The sequence below is a fragment of the Amia ocellicauda genome, chromosome 9, assembly GCF_036373705.1.
Source record: "Amia ocellicauda isolate fAmiCal2 chromosome 9, fAmiCal2.hap1, whole genome shotgun sequence".
NCBI classification, from domain to species: Eukaryota; Metazoa; Chordata; class Actinopteri; order Amiiformes; family Amiidae; genus Amia; species Amia ocellicauda.
Genome location: NC_089858.1, coordinates 38507970 through 38522197, shown reverse-complemented (window position 1 = coordinate 38522197; position 14228 = coordinate 38507970). Strand labels below are relative to the sequence as shown.

The window sequence follows — 14228 nt, the reverse complement described above, 5'->3', positions numbered from 1 at the left end:
TTGCATATACTGGAGTAACATGTTTTTTAAATCTAAACAGGGGCACATTTGTAAAAATCTGATGTTTAGATACAGACAGCATACACATTGTCTGAATTTAACTGCAAAATATAGATTGTCATGATTGTTCTTCATTTTCTCCACAGGTCAAGTCAGTGCCTGTGGTTCAGCCTCACCACATCTTTGGCGTCCACAAGGGGGTGACTAACAACCTATGTTTCTCCGATGAGAAAACGGTCATCTACCCATCAGGAAACAACTGTGTTCTCTACAACATCAATGAGAAACAACAGAAGATCATTCCAGGTAACCGTTTCGTGCTCATAAATTAAATACTATACAATTTAACATCATGTTATATTTGACTCCCCCTTCTTTTAAGAAGTGAAAAGCAAACTCCCAATGGTACGAAATTAACATTTAATTGACTTTGATTTATGTGACTTCACCACTTCTTTCATGCTTTGTTTGTTTCCCTCAACGGAAAAATAAAAATGTCGTCTGTAAACCTAGTGAGTGTAAAAGCTTTTAGAATAGGGCCCTCTATGTCATTGTAGCACCTTTGTCCCATTTGCTCTGCATCATAACATTCATGAGGAAAGCTTGATTACATTTTATTGATGGTCAATATTTAACAAGTAAAAAAATAACTAAAACCCCCTACAACAGGCACGGAGAGAAGTCAGGGCACGAAGGCCATGGCCATCAGCCCCAACCGACGCTACCTGGCCGTGTCTGAGATGGGGGACAAGGGCACCATCACCGTGTATGACCTAAAACACGAGCAGCACCAGAAAAAGAAGGTCCTGAGTGCCGGGGACTTCCCAACGCAGGAGTTCGTCTCCCTGGCCTTCTCCCCGGACTCTAAGTACCTTATCGGCCAGTCGGGGGCCCCAGACTGGACCCTCTACTACTGGATGTGGGAGAAGCACAAGGTGATGGCCTCGGTGAAGACCAGCATCACGACCAGTCCTGTCTATCAGGTACCGAGCAAAGCGTTATCGGGTAATGTCTGCAGCTGCACCAAACTGCTCCTACGGTTGTTTTTTTTAAAACATACGCCTCTCTCTCTCTCTCTCTCTCTCTCTCTCTCCCTCCCTCCCTCCCCACCCCCCCAACCCACAGGTTAGCTTTAACCCTCAGAACAACACGCAGATCTGTGTCAGTGGCAGGGGGGTGTTCAAGCTGTTCCACTACGCAGAGGGAGCCTTCAAACAGTCCAACAGCCAGAAGCTGGATGTGGGCAACGTCCTGTCCCACACCTGGCTGTCACACAAGCAAGTCATCCTCGGCACGGAGACCGGGAGGCTCCTGATGATGGAGGGTGGAGATCTGCGCTGCGAGATGAGCGTGGCTCCGAAGCCCACCACCAGAGACAGCCACAGGTACCCTACAGACCATATACACTGATGTACTGCTTATATAGGTAACACAGATCACTCTCATGGTCTTTGAGGTCTGAGGAGCAGTTTATCGGTGCAAGTAAAGTCTCAAATCATCTTTCTGCACTGAAGACACAATCACATATGACCTGTATGTGCTCTTCAAGACTGAGGACTGATGGAGGTGTTTATATATCTTTGAGTCTAGATATACACCGATCATCTATAACATTATGGCCACTGTCAGGTGAAGTGAATAACACTGATGATCTTGTTATCATGGCACCTGTCAGTGGGTGGGATATATTCGGCAGCAAGTGAACATTTTGTCCTCAAAGTTGATGTGTTAGAAAATGGGCAAGAGTAAGGATCTGAGCGACTTTGGCAAGGGCCAAGTTGTGATGGCTAGACGACTGGGTCAGAGCATCTCCAAAACTGCAGCTCTTGTGGGGTGTTACCGGTCTGCAGTGATCAGTACCTATCAAAAGTGGTCCAAGGAAGGAAAAGCGGTGAACTGGCGACAGGGTCATGGGCGGCCAAGGCTCACTGATGCACGTGGGGAGCGAAGGCTGGCCCATGTGGTCCGATCCAACAGACGAGCTACTGTAGCTCGAATGCTGATAAAGTTAATGCTGGTTCTGATAGAAAGGTGTCAGAACAAACAGTGCATCGCAATTTGTTGCATATGGGCTGTGTAGCCGCAGACCAGTCAGGGTGCCCATGCTGACCCCTGTCCACTGCAGAAAGCGCCTACAATGGGCACTTGAGCATTAGAACTGGACCACGGAGCAATGGAAGAAGGTGGCCTGGTCTGATGAATCACAAGTTCAAGGTGTTGACTTGGCCTCCAAATTCCTCAGATCTCAATCCAATCAAGCATCTGTGGGATGTGCTGGACAAACAAGTCCGATCCATGGAGGCCCCACCTCGCAACTTACAGGACTTAAAGGATCTGCTGCTAACGTCTTGGTGCCAGATACCACAGCATACCTTCAGAGGTCTAGTGGAGTCCATGCCTCGACGGGTCAGGGCTGTTTTGGCTGCAAAAGGGGGACCTACACAATATTAGGCAGGTGGTCATAATGTTATGGCTGATCGGTGTATATTTCTTTCTTTGAACCTGCATTGCTTTGTACAGACATTCCTGTATCTCCGTCTTGCCTCATGTTTTATGTTTGCTTACATTTAGCAACAAACAAGCTTACAAGTCATAAACAATCATGTTCCTCTGTGCAGTTTTTTTGTTTGTTGTTTTTTGACTTGCAGTCTTCTGTAGGTTTTCTAGATCGCGGAGGAAACATGTGGACGAGCCCGTCTCTGATGCCCTGTATCGCATATCTGCCATTGCTACCTATGTCAAGGGCTTTGCATGTGCCACTGGGCCGGGGACTGTCTGTCTGTTTGAGAAGACAGAGGGGAAGGAGCGCTACAGGAAAACCAGGGTGATCCGGGTGAGAGAGTATTTGCTGTTGGTCTTTTTCCTTAAAGACATCTTACACCCTTTAGAGAAGCAGAACCTTGTTTCGTCTTGATGCCTTTACCATGAAAATACTGTTCGAAATAATAATTAGGATATTAGACCTGTTACAGACTCCTTTTGTCTTCTTTCCAACGAGCCAACAGAAAGACTCAGAGTTCTCATCCATTTAGTCTCTTACAGCACTCCCGTGCTCCGGTATGGAGGGATGGTATAAGAATCTGGCCTCTCTGTAGCTCCCCAGGCAGCGTAGTGACCGCGTTGGTGCATCTCTCCCCAGATTCCCCAGGACCAGTGCAGCAATGACCCGAGCAATGCTGAGCAGCAGGAGATTGCCACGCTGTGTTTCAGCCCCTCGGAGGAGATCCTGATTGCCAGCACGGACCGGGGACAGCTCTACAGCTTCACTCTCTCCTCTGCAGAGATGAGCAAGGTGCTGGAGATGAACTGCCATGCAGGCTACAATGTCAAAGTTTTCTGATCTGATGTTTCTAGCAGTTATTGAAAGACGTAGGTCGTGTTTTCATATCCTGAGCCCTAAACAGAATGTGTTCCTTATACAGACCTTCTGTTGTGTGAGGTTGTGCTTCACACCCCCAGGTGAAGAGGTACTCAATGCGTGCCATGTGTTTCTTTCGCAGGAGGAGCTGGTGCATTTCGAGCTCCTGTCCCACTCCTTTCACTCTGGCCCCATCACCGGCCTGTCCATCTGCATCCGTAAACCCCTTGTCGCCACCTGCTCCCTGGACCGCTCGGTGCGGATCTGGAACTACGAGACCAAGTAAGTCCAGTGATGATAGATCTGGAGAGGTAATGTATTCACTGTGGCTGCTGGAAACTCATACTACTATGAAAATAACCTGACGAGTATAATGAGTAACTCTATAAAGTACAGTGTAAGAGTGCAGCAAAAGTTTTTTATTTGTGTTCATCAGCTGTTTTTGTCCGCCAGTGACTTAGAACTCTACAAGGAATTCAACGAGGAAGCCTACAGCATCGCACTGCACCCCTCCGGCCTCTACGTCCTGGTGGGGTTCTCAGATAAACTGCTGCTGATGAATCTTCTCATTGATGACATCCAGACCTTCAGGGAGTTTAACATGCACAAGTGCCGAGAGGTGAGTGCAGGACAGCCAACGAAAGAGCCGCCTCAGTCAGGAGCGGATGTCTGGTTGGCTGTCTCTTCAGAAAGAATAGATTTGTTTTGTGTGTTTTGTCTTTTTCTGTAAAATGCAGAATCCCTACCCCTTCTCACTGTTGTATCTAACAGGCACCTGAGGGAAGTCAGACAGCTGTTTTCTTCATTTACCCATTGGGTTTTAAAGCCAGACTCGCCTCTTCCCTCCCCAGGTCGCTTTCAGTCACGGCGGCCACATGTTCGCAGCGGCCAACGGGAACGTCATCCACCTCTTCTCGACCACCACCTTCGAGAACACGCAGACCCTCCAGGGCCACAGAGGCAAGGTAAGAAGGGCGTGAGCCACGGCCTGTAGCATGCTGTCATTGTGGAACAGAGCAGCTTGCTAACCCCAGTTATAGTTAAGGGGAAACCCTCCCATATCATGTCAATCAATACATAAGGTTTTAACTGCCAGCTGGCCGTAGACCTGGGAGATTCACTGATTTGTCCTTCCTACCTGCCCCTCAGGTGCGTGCCATCGAGTGGAGCAAGGATGACAGCCGGCTGGTGTCGTGTGGGATGGACGGCGCTGTCTACGAGTGGAACACGCTCACCAGCAAACGGGAGTCAGATAGCGTGCTGAAGTCCTGCAGTTACACCGGAGTCACCCTCTCACCGGACTCCAAGACCGTCTTCGCTGTGGGCACAGACTGTACCCTGAAAGAGATCACAGACTCTCAGGTGTGTGTCAGAGTATTATATGAATAATAAGTGTCTGTGGAGAAGAACGGATGTAGAGGCATTTATTTTTGTCCTTATTTATTGTGTGGTTGTTAATCAGTCATTTCCACAGGGCTCTCCTCTTTTTATGTTGGGGGATGGGGGTTAAAATGGAAGAGAAGGCAGCAGTCATTTCCATTTATTGGAAAAACATAATTTTTTTCTGAAGTGAAAGAAAATAAACGGGGAAAGGTGTATGAGGCTCTCTTGACGTTATTCTTGGCCACTGAGAGCTGTGAAACAAAATCAGCGCCTCTATTGTTAACAGCTGCCATAAATAGATCAATACCTGGCCGTGTTGACTCAGGCACTATTTCTGTTATCGTTGTTCAAAGCGGCGCTGAAGTGTACAGCTCATGTGTATGCCACGGTTGCTTCCTAAGCAGAAAACTTAGTCACGAATGATAAATACACGTTGTTGTCTGCTTTGTTGTGAACAGAAGTGCAGGAATGAAACCCCTTCCCTTGCTTTTACAGATCCTGCGTGAGATGCAGTCGCACGGGGTGCCCTACACCAATGTAGTGATGTCCCGCTCCGGGCGAATGCTGTTCGCTGGCACATCTACCGGCACTATAAGGGCCATCAAGTACCCCTTGCCTGTACAGAAAGACTGGGTTGAATACCAGGCTCATGCAGCGCCCGTGACAAAGGTTCCCTTCCTTTCTATGTTAATATTAATGACTGGAGCCTATTACTATGATGATTTATTTGTATTAAGAGCATAATGGAAGGCTGTAAACTTTTTGCACAAACCTGTAAAGGAGAAGTCCAATGACCTTCAATGACAAAAGAAGAAATCCTAACATATTAATGACAGAACTTGCTTGGCTTGTCCCATGCTGCTGGCGGGGGTGTTTTCAGATGGCCATCACGCACGATGACCAGTTCTTGCTGACCAGCTCGGAGGACGGGTGCTTGCTTGTCTGGAAGATCAATGACATGGAAGGGCGAGGCCTGAAATGGGACACGTGGGCTTGCTATACCAAGGAGGTCCTCATCACCAAATCTGACCTGGAGGAGAAGGTAAAGATAGCACAACTATGCTGTTGAATGGCTTTGGCTGGGTTTTGGTTTGGGCTGGCTTTGTTGCTTTTGCTTGTCAGTCCATCTGAATATCACCTTGCACAACTCTTTTTCTAGAGCTGTTTAGTATGTGGAGACCAGGCCTCTGCTTGTATCGCAAACTAACGGACAGAAGAAAAAGAAATCGAAGGAGAACGCCTTGCATGGTTTTTGCTTTAACTGCTCTCTCTCCACAATCTGCAGAAACAGGTCATTCTGGAGCTGAAGATGAAAGTGGAGAATGTGAAAAGGGAGAACCAGTGCCAATTGCAACTGCAGGACAAGAACAACAATGACAAAATTAAGAAGCTGACGCAGAATTTCATTCAGGAGGTGGAGTCCCTGAAGACAAAGAACCAGGTGAGCTGGCACTGGGGCCTGTTCCTGTGGTGGTCTCTGCAGCAGCACTAAAATGACCATGGCTGTTGAAATGCATAGAAATAAGATCCATCACTTTTCTGATTGGATGTCTTTCTCCCCAAAGGTCCTCAGACGTGAGATGGAGAAACAGGCACTGACTCATGAGGAGGCGACGGCCGAACTGATGGAAAAACATTCTAAGGAGCTGCAAGATTTAGGTAATATAAAACTATTCACCAATGTGGATACATCATAGAGGTGACTGGGATATGCCTTTATCCATATTCAGTACATCAAAATGATGTTTAGTAATCCATTTCTTGCATACACTCACCTAAAGGATTATTAGGAAGACCTGTTCAATTTCTCATTAATGCAATTATCTAACCAACCAATCACATGGCAGTTGCTTCAATGCATTTAGGGGTGTGGTCCTGGTCAAGACAATCTCCTGAACTCCAAACTGAATGTCTGAATGGGAAAGAAAGGTGATTTAAGCAATTTTGAGCGTGGCATGGTTGTTGGTGCCAGACGGGCCGGTCTGAGTATTTCACAATCTGCTCAGTTACTGGGATTTTCACGCACAACCATTTCTAGGGTTTACAAAGAATGGTGTGAAAAGGGAAAAACATCCAGTATGCGGCAGTCCTGTGGACGAAAATGCCTTGTTGATGCTAGAGGTCAGAGGAGAATGGGCCGACTGATTCAAGCTGATAGAAGAGCAACTTTGACTGAAATAACCACTCGTTACAACCGAGGTATGCAGCAAAGCATTTGTGAAGCCACAACACGTACAACCTTGAGGCGGATGGGCTACAACAGCAGAAGACCCCACCGGGTACCACTCATCTCCACTACAAATAGGAAAAAGAGGCTACAATTTGCACAAGCTCACCAAAATTGGACAGTTGAAGACTGGAAAAATGTTGCCTGGTCTGATGAGTCTCGATTTCTGTTGAGACATTCAGATGGTAGAGTCAGAATTTGGCGTAAACAGAATGAGAACATGGATCCATCATGCCTTGTTACCACTGTGCAGGCTGGTGGTGGTGGTGTAATGGTGTGGGGGATGTTTTCTTGGCACACTTTAGGCCCCTTAGTGCCAATTGGGCATCGTTTAAATGCCACGGCCTACCTGAGCATTGTTTCTGACCATGTCCATCCCTTTATGACCACCATGTACCCATCCCCTGATGGCTACTTCCAGCAGGATAATGCACCATGTCACAAAGGTCGAATCATTTCAAATTGGTTTCTTGAACATGACAATGAGTTCACTGTACTAAACTGGCCCCCACAGAACGGGAGCTTCGTGCCCTGGATGTGCATCCCACAAATCTCCATCAACTGCAAGATGCTATCCTATCAATATGGGCCAACATTTCTAAAGAATGCTTTCAGCACCTTGTTGAATCAATGCCACGTAGAATTAAGGCAGTTCTGAAGGCGAAAGGGGGTCAAACACAGTATTAGTATGGTGTTCCTAATAATCCTTTAGGTGAGTGTATTTCCTTATGTCACTGATGACAGCCAAGACTATTGGTGCTGAAGCGTGTTATAGGGTAGCTGTAGTGCAGAAGTTTGTCTTTCAGAGCAGACACCAACGCTGCTAAAGGAAAATGACGTATAAACTTGATACAGAATATATATAATCATGTTGGCTGAGGAGCTGAAGAAGAACCCATTGAATCTCCTGATAGATCCTGGCTCCCTTTCTGTCTCTCGCAGAGTCTTCCAAAACTAAGATGTTGATCCAGTCGTATGAACAGAACGACGACCAGCGGGTGAAGTCCAAGCGCATGGAGACGGACTTCATGAAACAGCTGCACTTGATGGAGCACAGCAAGACTAAGGTGCTGGAGGAGATGACGGGGCACTATGAGGCCAAGCTACAGGAGAAACTGCAGATGCTCAAGCAGGTGACCTTGGGGACTTGGGGACCGTCGGAATGAGAGAAACGGATTCGCATAAGAAGGGTGGTGTTGGGGAAATGTGAGGATCCTTGGTGTGCAGAACATTATATCCCAAATCTGATGCAAAAATAAATAGAAAAGGCAGCAAGATTTTAAAGAAATGGAAAACCTTGTCTGATCTGACCTTCATGGGCCACAAACAGCAGGATCCCTCAGTGTGATTAGCCAGGTTTAGTGACCGATTGTTTAATTCCCCATTAAGATGCACTTGTTAGAGGGGTTCCAGCTCACCTCCCCAGTCTCGGTCCCCCGTCCTGTCTCCCACAGTGTCAGGAAGAGTTGCAGCAGAAGGAATGCCAGTTCATGGAGTTCAAGAAGACGGTGGAAGAAGATGCAGACAGCGAGATAATGCAAATTCGCTCCACCTGTGAGACACTGATCCAGGACATGAAGGACACCAACTTACAACTGAAGAGAGATACTGGGAGTATGAAGGCAAAGGTGAGGAAGTAAATTATTATTATTATTATTATTATTTTTATTTCTTGGCAGACGCCCTTATCCAGGGCGACTTACAACATAAGTGCAAAAATTAAATCAAATCCTCCCAACTGGATCATAATGAGTAATGGTAACTGGCAGCAGAGCAAAGCCTGGCCCTCAACCATGTGCTGACAAGACCTTCTGTCTGATTCCTTCCTCGGCCTACAGTGCATCACGGCCCACCTAAAACCCCATTCACACTGAAACAATTGCCGGCATTTTGTTGCCAGCAAGGTCTGTGTGAATGGGTTATTGCCGGCAAATGGTTGCTGGGAATTTTCCGGCAAGGGAAGTCTAATTTGCTGGCAACGAGTCTGCGTGAATGGAGCAGGAAAATGATTGCCGGCAAATTCAGCGTCAAGTCCTTGTGTGTCGATGTATTGCATCAGCTAACTGCCATATCCAGTCAGAATAGGGGCGCATTATTGAGACAACAACACAAAGGTTAAGCCACCTTTGAACAAGAACTTGTGACCGTAACGAGAAACGCACCGGGTTGTTAGAAATGGCGGAGGTTGAAGATAATATAGTTGCAGCAATTCTGAGTGTTATTGATGAACCAACAGGTTGGCGTATGTAATGATAACTATTGTAATGCACTATATACCAATAAGTCATACATAATATCTCTGTATAGGCAAATGTGTTACCCCCTCACACCTGGTTTGTTTCAAAACTAAATCAGTACGGTTCGTTTGCTTTGAAACAATGCATCAGTCAGTGTGCTCGCTGTTCACACTTGTCTTGTGTACGAACATGCTTAGATTGCTTGGAAACTAACTCGGGTTCATTTTCGTGATTCACTTCTGTGTTTTCTCAGGACTCTGATCATATTGCAATAATCAAGTGAGCTCGGTTCCTTTTGTATTAATAAAACACCGGATATTTACATTTGACATGATTAATGCATATAAGAAATGGCAGCATAACGCGTACAATAACAAATACATATGACTACATTGTATTGTTTACTGTATATTTCCTATACACGTGTGTAAATTGGAATTTGTAAGTTGCATTATGCTTTGAACTGTACTGTATTTTTGCACTTGGTATTGCTCTTATTTGTAAGTCGCCTTGGATAAGGGCGTCTGCCAATAAATAAATCATAATAATAATGACGGCAATAAAGTTACTACATGCAGTAGTCTAACACATTATACAACCAAATAATACATGGGCGCGTTCACGGATCTGACCAGCAAAGCAATTAATTTTCACAATCTATGACAACAGTCTGAATAGTGACCGCATCCAACTGTCTATTTAAACACACTGTATGCAGTTATTGAACACAACAATAGGTTACTATATTTGACAATATTATAATCAGAGTTGCACTGCAGAATGGTGATTGGTTTGCCTATATAAACATATATAATACAGTAGTGTGACGTCTCCTAAATATCCATCTCTGAGTATTTTACTGCTACTGCCATACCTTTAAACGGGGAGATGATCGCACTTGTACAGACACGTCCAGAGTGCCGGTCCGGGTCTGCTCTACAGATCCATATGCTTCTGTAGTGTTTTGTCCCCATGGCCCCAGAGCTCTTGCCGGCAGTCTCTGTTTCCTGTGTGAATGCATCCTTGCCGGCAATTTTCTGGCATTCAAACCCAGTGTGAATGGGGGCAACGGGAAAAAAGCAGGCAAACATTGCCGGCAATGTGAATGTCAGTGTGAATGGAGCTTTATACACACATTTCAAAACAAATACAGTCTGTAGTAGGCACAACAGGACGGTTCATACAATGGATAATTACTGCATATTTGTATGGAAACATCTGTGAACTCCAAGTTGTCTCTGCCCCTCTTGTTTGGACAATCAGGTCAGCAGCCTGCAGAAGAAGGTCACTGAGGGGATGGAGGATATCGACAACCTTCAAACAGATAATCAGAAACTCCGGGAGGTCATCACATTCCGGGACAAGGACATTCTGATTCTTGAGAGAAAAATCCAAGAGAGAGACGTGACAATTAAGGAGAAGGTAAGATCTTCACAAAAGTTATAGCAACAAGAAAATAAAGTTGTAGTGAGCGGCACACTGTAGATTGCTTGGTGTAAATTTGCCAAGCCACCACTGCTGCGGAGCTCTGGGAAATGTATGATGGTGTGGGAAAGATTTCAAACCCAAAAGGCAATGACAGATTATATGAAACGCTATGAAACTCGCAGATGGCTCCCAAACCAACTCTTTGTTCACAGTTTTTGTGTGGTCAGTCTTCATTTATTACTCAGGACTAAGTGTCACAGCTGCTGACTATGAAACGATTGCCCCCAAGACACCTTTGGAAACGGTATGCTAAGCATCCCAAAGACTATTGGTTAACAATTTCAAATCATGAATTTAAAGTATAGTTGGAATCATATTTATATTTCCTAAATATGTATATAATTAGGAAAACATTTTAAGTAAATCAGATCAGACATCTGGATTAAGCAAAACAACATTCAAACCATGTTAACCATGATTTCAACCCAGTAATTACCTCATGACATTCAAAACACCCCAGTTTGAGTGGCCATTCGAACGAGTATCTTCTGGGGAGACTAAAACGAGACCTTGTTTGTGTCTTCAGGAGAAGTGCATCGGGGAACTGAAGAATAAAATCCAGTCGCTGGATCAATTAAAGTATGTGCTGGAGTATAAAATTAAAGAGCTGAAAGAACAGATTGAACCAACACAGAAAGCTATCTGGGACATGAAAGAGCAGAAACAGGAGGTAAAGAAAAGGGTCACTTTGCCACACTGCCAAGAACGGAGTTCAGAAAAATGTGATCAGTTCCTGTGGGTTTCACGGGTCCTGTCATCCGTCGCTCCCTCTTATTATTGTGACGGGTAATCGATACACAAAAGGTAGTGAACTTAAGGGACTGAGCAATTGCAGAGCTGGAACACCTGGACAATGTTAGCTACTCTAGAATATGCTTTAATGGAATGTGTGTGTATATATATATTTTTTTTGTTAAAGAAGCTTTCAATAAACAGAAATCCGAATTGCGTAGAAACAAAGAAGGTCCCGGTAACGATGTGGTGTTTCTTGTCAGATGGATGTCGAATTGCGGAGCTTCAACAAGAGAAATTATCATCTGAAACTGGACGTCACGGCGCTCAATCTGAAACTCAAGACTATGGAAAAGGAGATGAAAAAGGAGAAGCAGAGGGTACGTCTCTCTTCCGGGAGTGGACCTCTCGGGCCGAGCCCACACCTGTGGATCTTCTCTGTATGTTCTTTGTGAATGTCAATGCTGTGTAGGGTTTTTCTGCTGTTTAAATGCTTTCTCCCTGCTCCAGGTTCGAGATCTGCAGGCAGAGGTGAAGAGGTTTAAAACTGACCTGCACAACTGCGTGGGTTTCATTCAGGAGCCCAGGAAACTGAAACGCACCATTCAAGAGATGTACCACAAATACGTTCAGCTGTCCGATGTGGTGAGAGCCTCGTACATCAACTCACAGCAGCCACAAACCCAAGTTCAGGAGCAGAGATGTGTGGATGTATCATGTATGAGTTGCAAGCAATGAGAGGAAGCTCAGACATCTGATGATGCGTCCCTAAACACACCTCAGAATCCCTTCAGCATTTTTATCTGAACATAGTTAGATCGCAAGAAAGTCATTGAGAACATTTTAATTTGATATCAAACTGGGTATTGACAGTGCAGAAATATTGTGCCATTTTCAAACTTTCCATCTCTCCCTCAAATTTGCCATCGATCAAGGCTTCTGATAAACAACTTAATGCTCGCGGTCTATTCCAGGTGGAAATCGTGGGAATGGATGCCGATGTCCAGCGAGAGTCCGCCCACCAGAGAGAGCACATGGAGATTAATGTGGCCATGCTGAAGAAGCAGCTGGCCAAGGACTCGGAGAACCACAGAGCCCAAAACACCAAGAGCGTTCAGGTCAGACTGGGGTCACTGGCCACTTCCTCACTGTAACGTCATGGACTGCTTTTCTGTTGGATAAACAAACATGGTTTATCTATTTACATATTGGCTTGTGTTTGTGCAGGAAAACGCCTCCCTCATCCAGGAGATCAATAACTTGAGATGTGAGCTAAAGCTGGTTCAGACTCCGCTTCATGACAAGAAAGCTACCACGGAGTTGAACAGGAAGAAGCAGAGTTGCACGGAGCTCAGAGGTACATTTTTGTGTGATCGTTTTCTGTCCCATTTACTCAAAAGCCTGCTCTCTCTGCTTAACTGGGAAGTGTCCTTGGCTTCACAAAGTAAGAGTTATCATCAGCTGGGGAGAGCAGCGTTATTTTCTACCACTGGGTGTCAGCTTTATTCCAGCTAATACTCAGAGCCAATATTAACAACAGGAAGGACGAATCGAGCATTAAACTTTATAATGGCACTGCAAGGTATTTTCATTTCCTTGGGGGGCAGGGGAAAAAAAACACACCTTTTTCCTGACTTAATAAATAATGTTTTTAAACTGACCTGAGCATAATGTAGTGGGATTGTCTCTGTAGGAAAGTACATAATTGTAATGTGCATTAATCTACATTTGTTTTCTTGTTTGTTTTACTAATTTAATCATTAAAAACAACAACAGGAAAACACTTTTAATATGGTATTTAAAGAAGTAACGTCTGAACTACTTAGAGATAATATTTGTTATATGTATGTTTGTTTTGCGCAGTGGTCCCTGCTGACGGTTCACCCAGTGCGGTGACCGAGACGATCTTTGACCTGCGGTATGGGGGGATCCAGCACCTGCGACAGGAGATCAATGCCCAGGGTGACAGCCACACTCAGTGGCCCCCGTACGGATACAAACTCCCAGTCCTCACCCTCTGAGAGAGCGGGCAGCCCCTGCGCCCTGCTGCACAGCCCACCGCTGCATATTCAACAGACAATAACAGCATACAACTCTATATACCCAGGGCCAGATATTCATAGGGTTTGTGCACCGTGCAGAGGGGTGATACCATCCAGACAGGTGATCTGTTCTCACTTGCCAATTAACGCCAATCAATAACACATCACACAAATCCACCAGGACTAACCCACAACCTCTAAAGTGTGTATATATGATAATGCATGTTAGTTTCTTTATAATCCTTGTAATTGTTATATTGTTGTGATATTTTGGTTCACATTAATGGTATGAGTAGTATGTTTTTCTGTTTTAATACTAGTTTATAAAACATGAACTGTTATCTCATCACACACAGGCAGTATTATAGTTTGGAAGTCCACCTTAGGTCACCAGCTGAAGCTCTGAATTTGGAAAACTTATATGACGATCACATCACATTCCGTATGTAATACAAAACCTTAGTTTCTAAAACGATACCTGTACCTTCAAGTGAAACGCACAACCTCTGTAGCCTGAATTGTGTATATATGATAATGCATGTTACCAGCAGATAATAATCCTTGTAAGCACGGGACTATAATGACACGACACTTCACGATTATCTACTTAACCCGTACATACAAATATGACGTATTGTACTGTGGCATGAGGCTGTCCACAACGTTATGCGATGATAATCGATCGACGCATGCTCCGTGCACTTCTCCCGTCAGTCCCACGCTAATGGTCTCGTTTAAATTGAGCAACAGACATTGAGACA

At 45.0% G+C, this 14228-nt stretch overlaps 1 protein-coding gene across 1 annotated transcript; it reads left to right on the top strand.

Annotated features, from left to right (window-relative positions):
- The first annotated feature begins 222 nt into the window (after nucleotides 1-222).
- On the top strand, nucleotides 223-13952 carry LOC136759435 (cilia- and flagella-associated protein 57-like). Its single transcript, XM_066714431.1, has 22 exons — nucleotides 223-306; nucleotides 670-983; nucleotides 1126-1385; nucleotides 2659-2833; nucleotides 3140-3292; nucleotides 3501-3640; nucleotides 3812-3977; nucleotides 4210-4323; nucleotides 4508-4720; nucleotides 5237-5410; nucleotides 5622-5783; nucleotides 6027-6182; nucleotides 6307-6400; nucleotides 7911-8101; nucleotides 8423-8596; nucleotides 10469-10627; nucleotides 11220-11363; nucleotides 11689-11805; nucleotides 11936-12070; nucleotides 12400-12543; nucleotides 12653-12782; nucleotides 13289-13952. The coding sequence occupies exons 2-22, from the start codon at nucleotides 699-701 to the stop codon at nucleotides 13444-13446; spliced, it is 3444 nt and encodes a 1147-aa protein (XP_066570528.1). The 5' UTR covers nucleotides 223-306; nucleotides 670-698; the 3' UTR covers nucleotides 13447-13952.
- The last annotated feature ends 276 nt before the right edge of the window (nucleotides 13953-14228 follow it).

Excerpts from the sequence above, each read along its gene's own strand:
- LOC136759435 (XM_066714431.1), top strand. The coding sequence starts at position 699 with ATGGCCATCAGCCCCAACCGACGCTACCTGGCCGTGTCTGAGATGGGG. Across the intron at positions 5,784-6,026 it reads AATCTGACCTGGAGGAGAAG|AAACAGGTCATTCTGGAGCT; the intron begins GTAAAGATAGCA and ends CACAATCTGCAG. Across the intron at positions 8,102-8,422 it reads AACTGCAGATGCTCAAGCAG|TGTCAGGAAGAGTTGCAGCA; the intron begins GTGACCTTGGGG and ends TGTCTCCCACAG.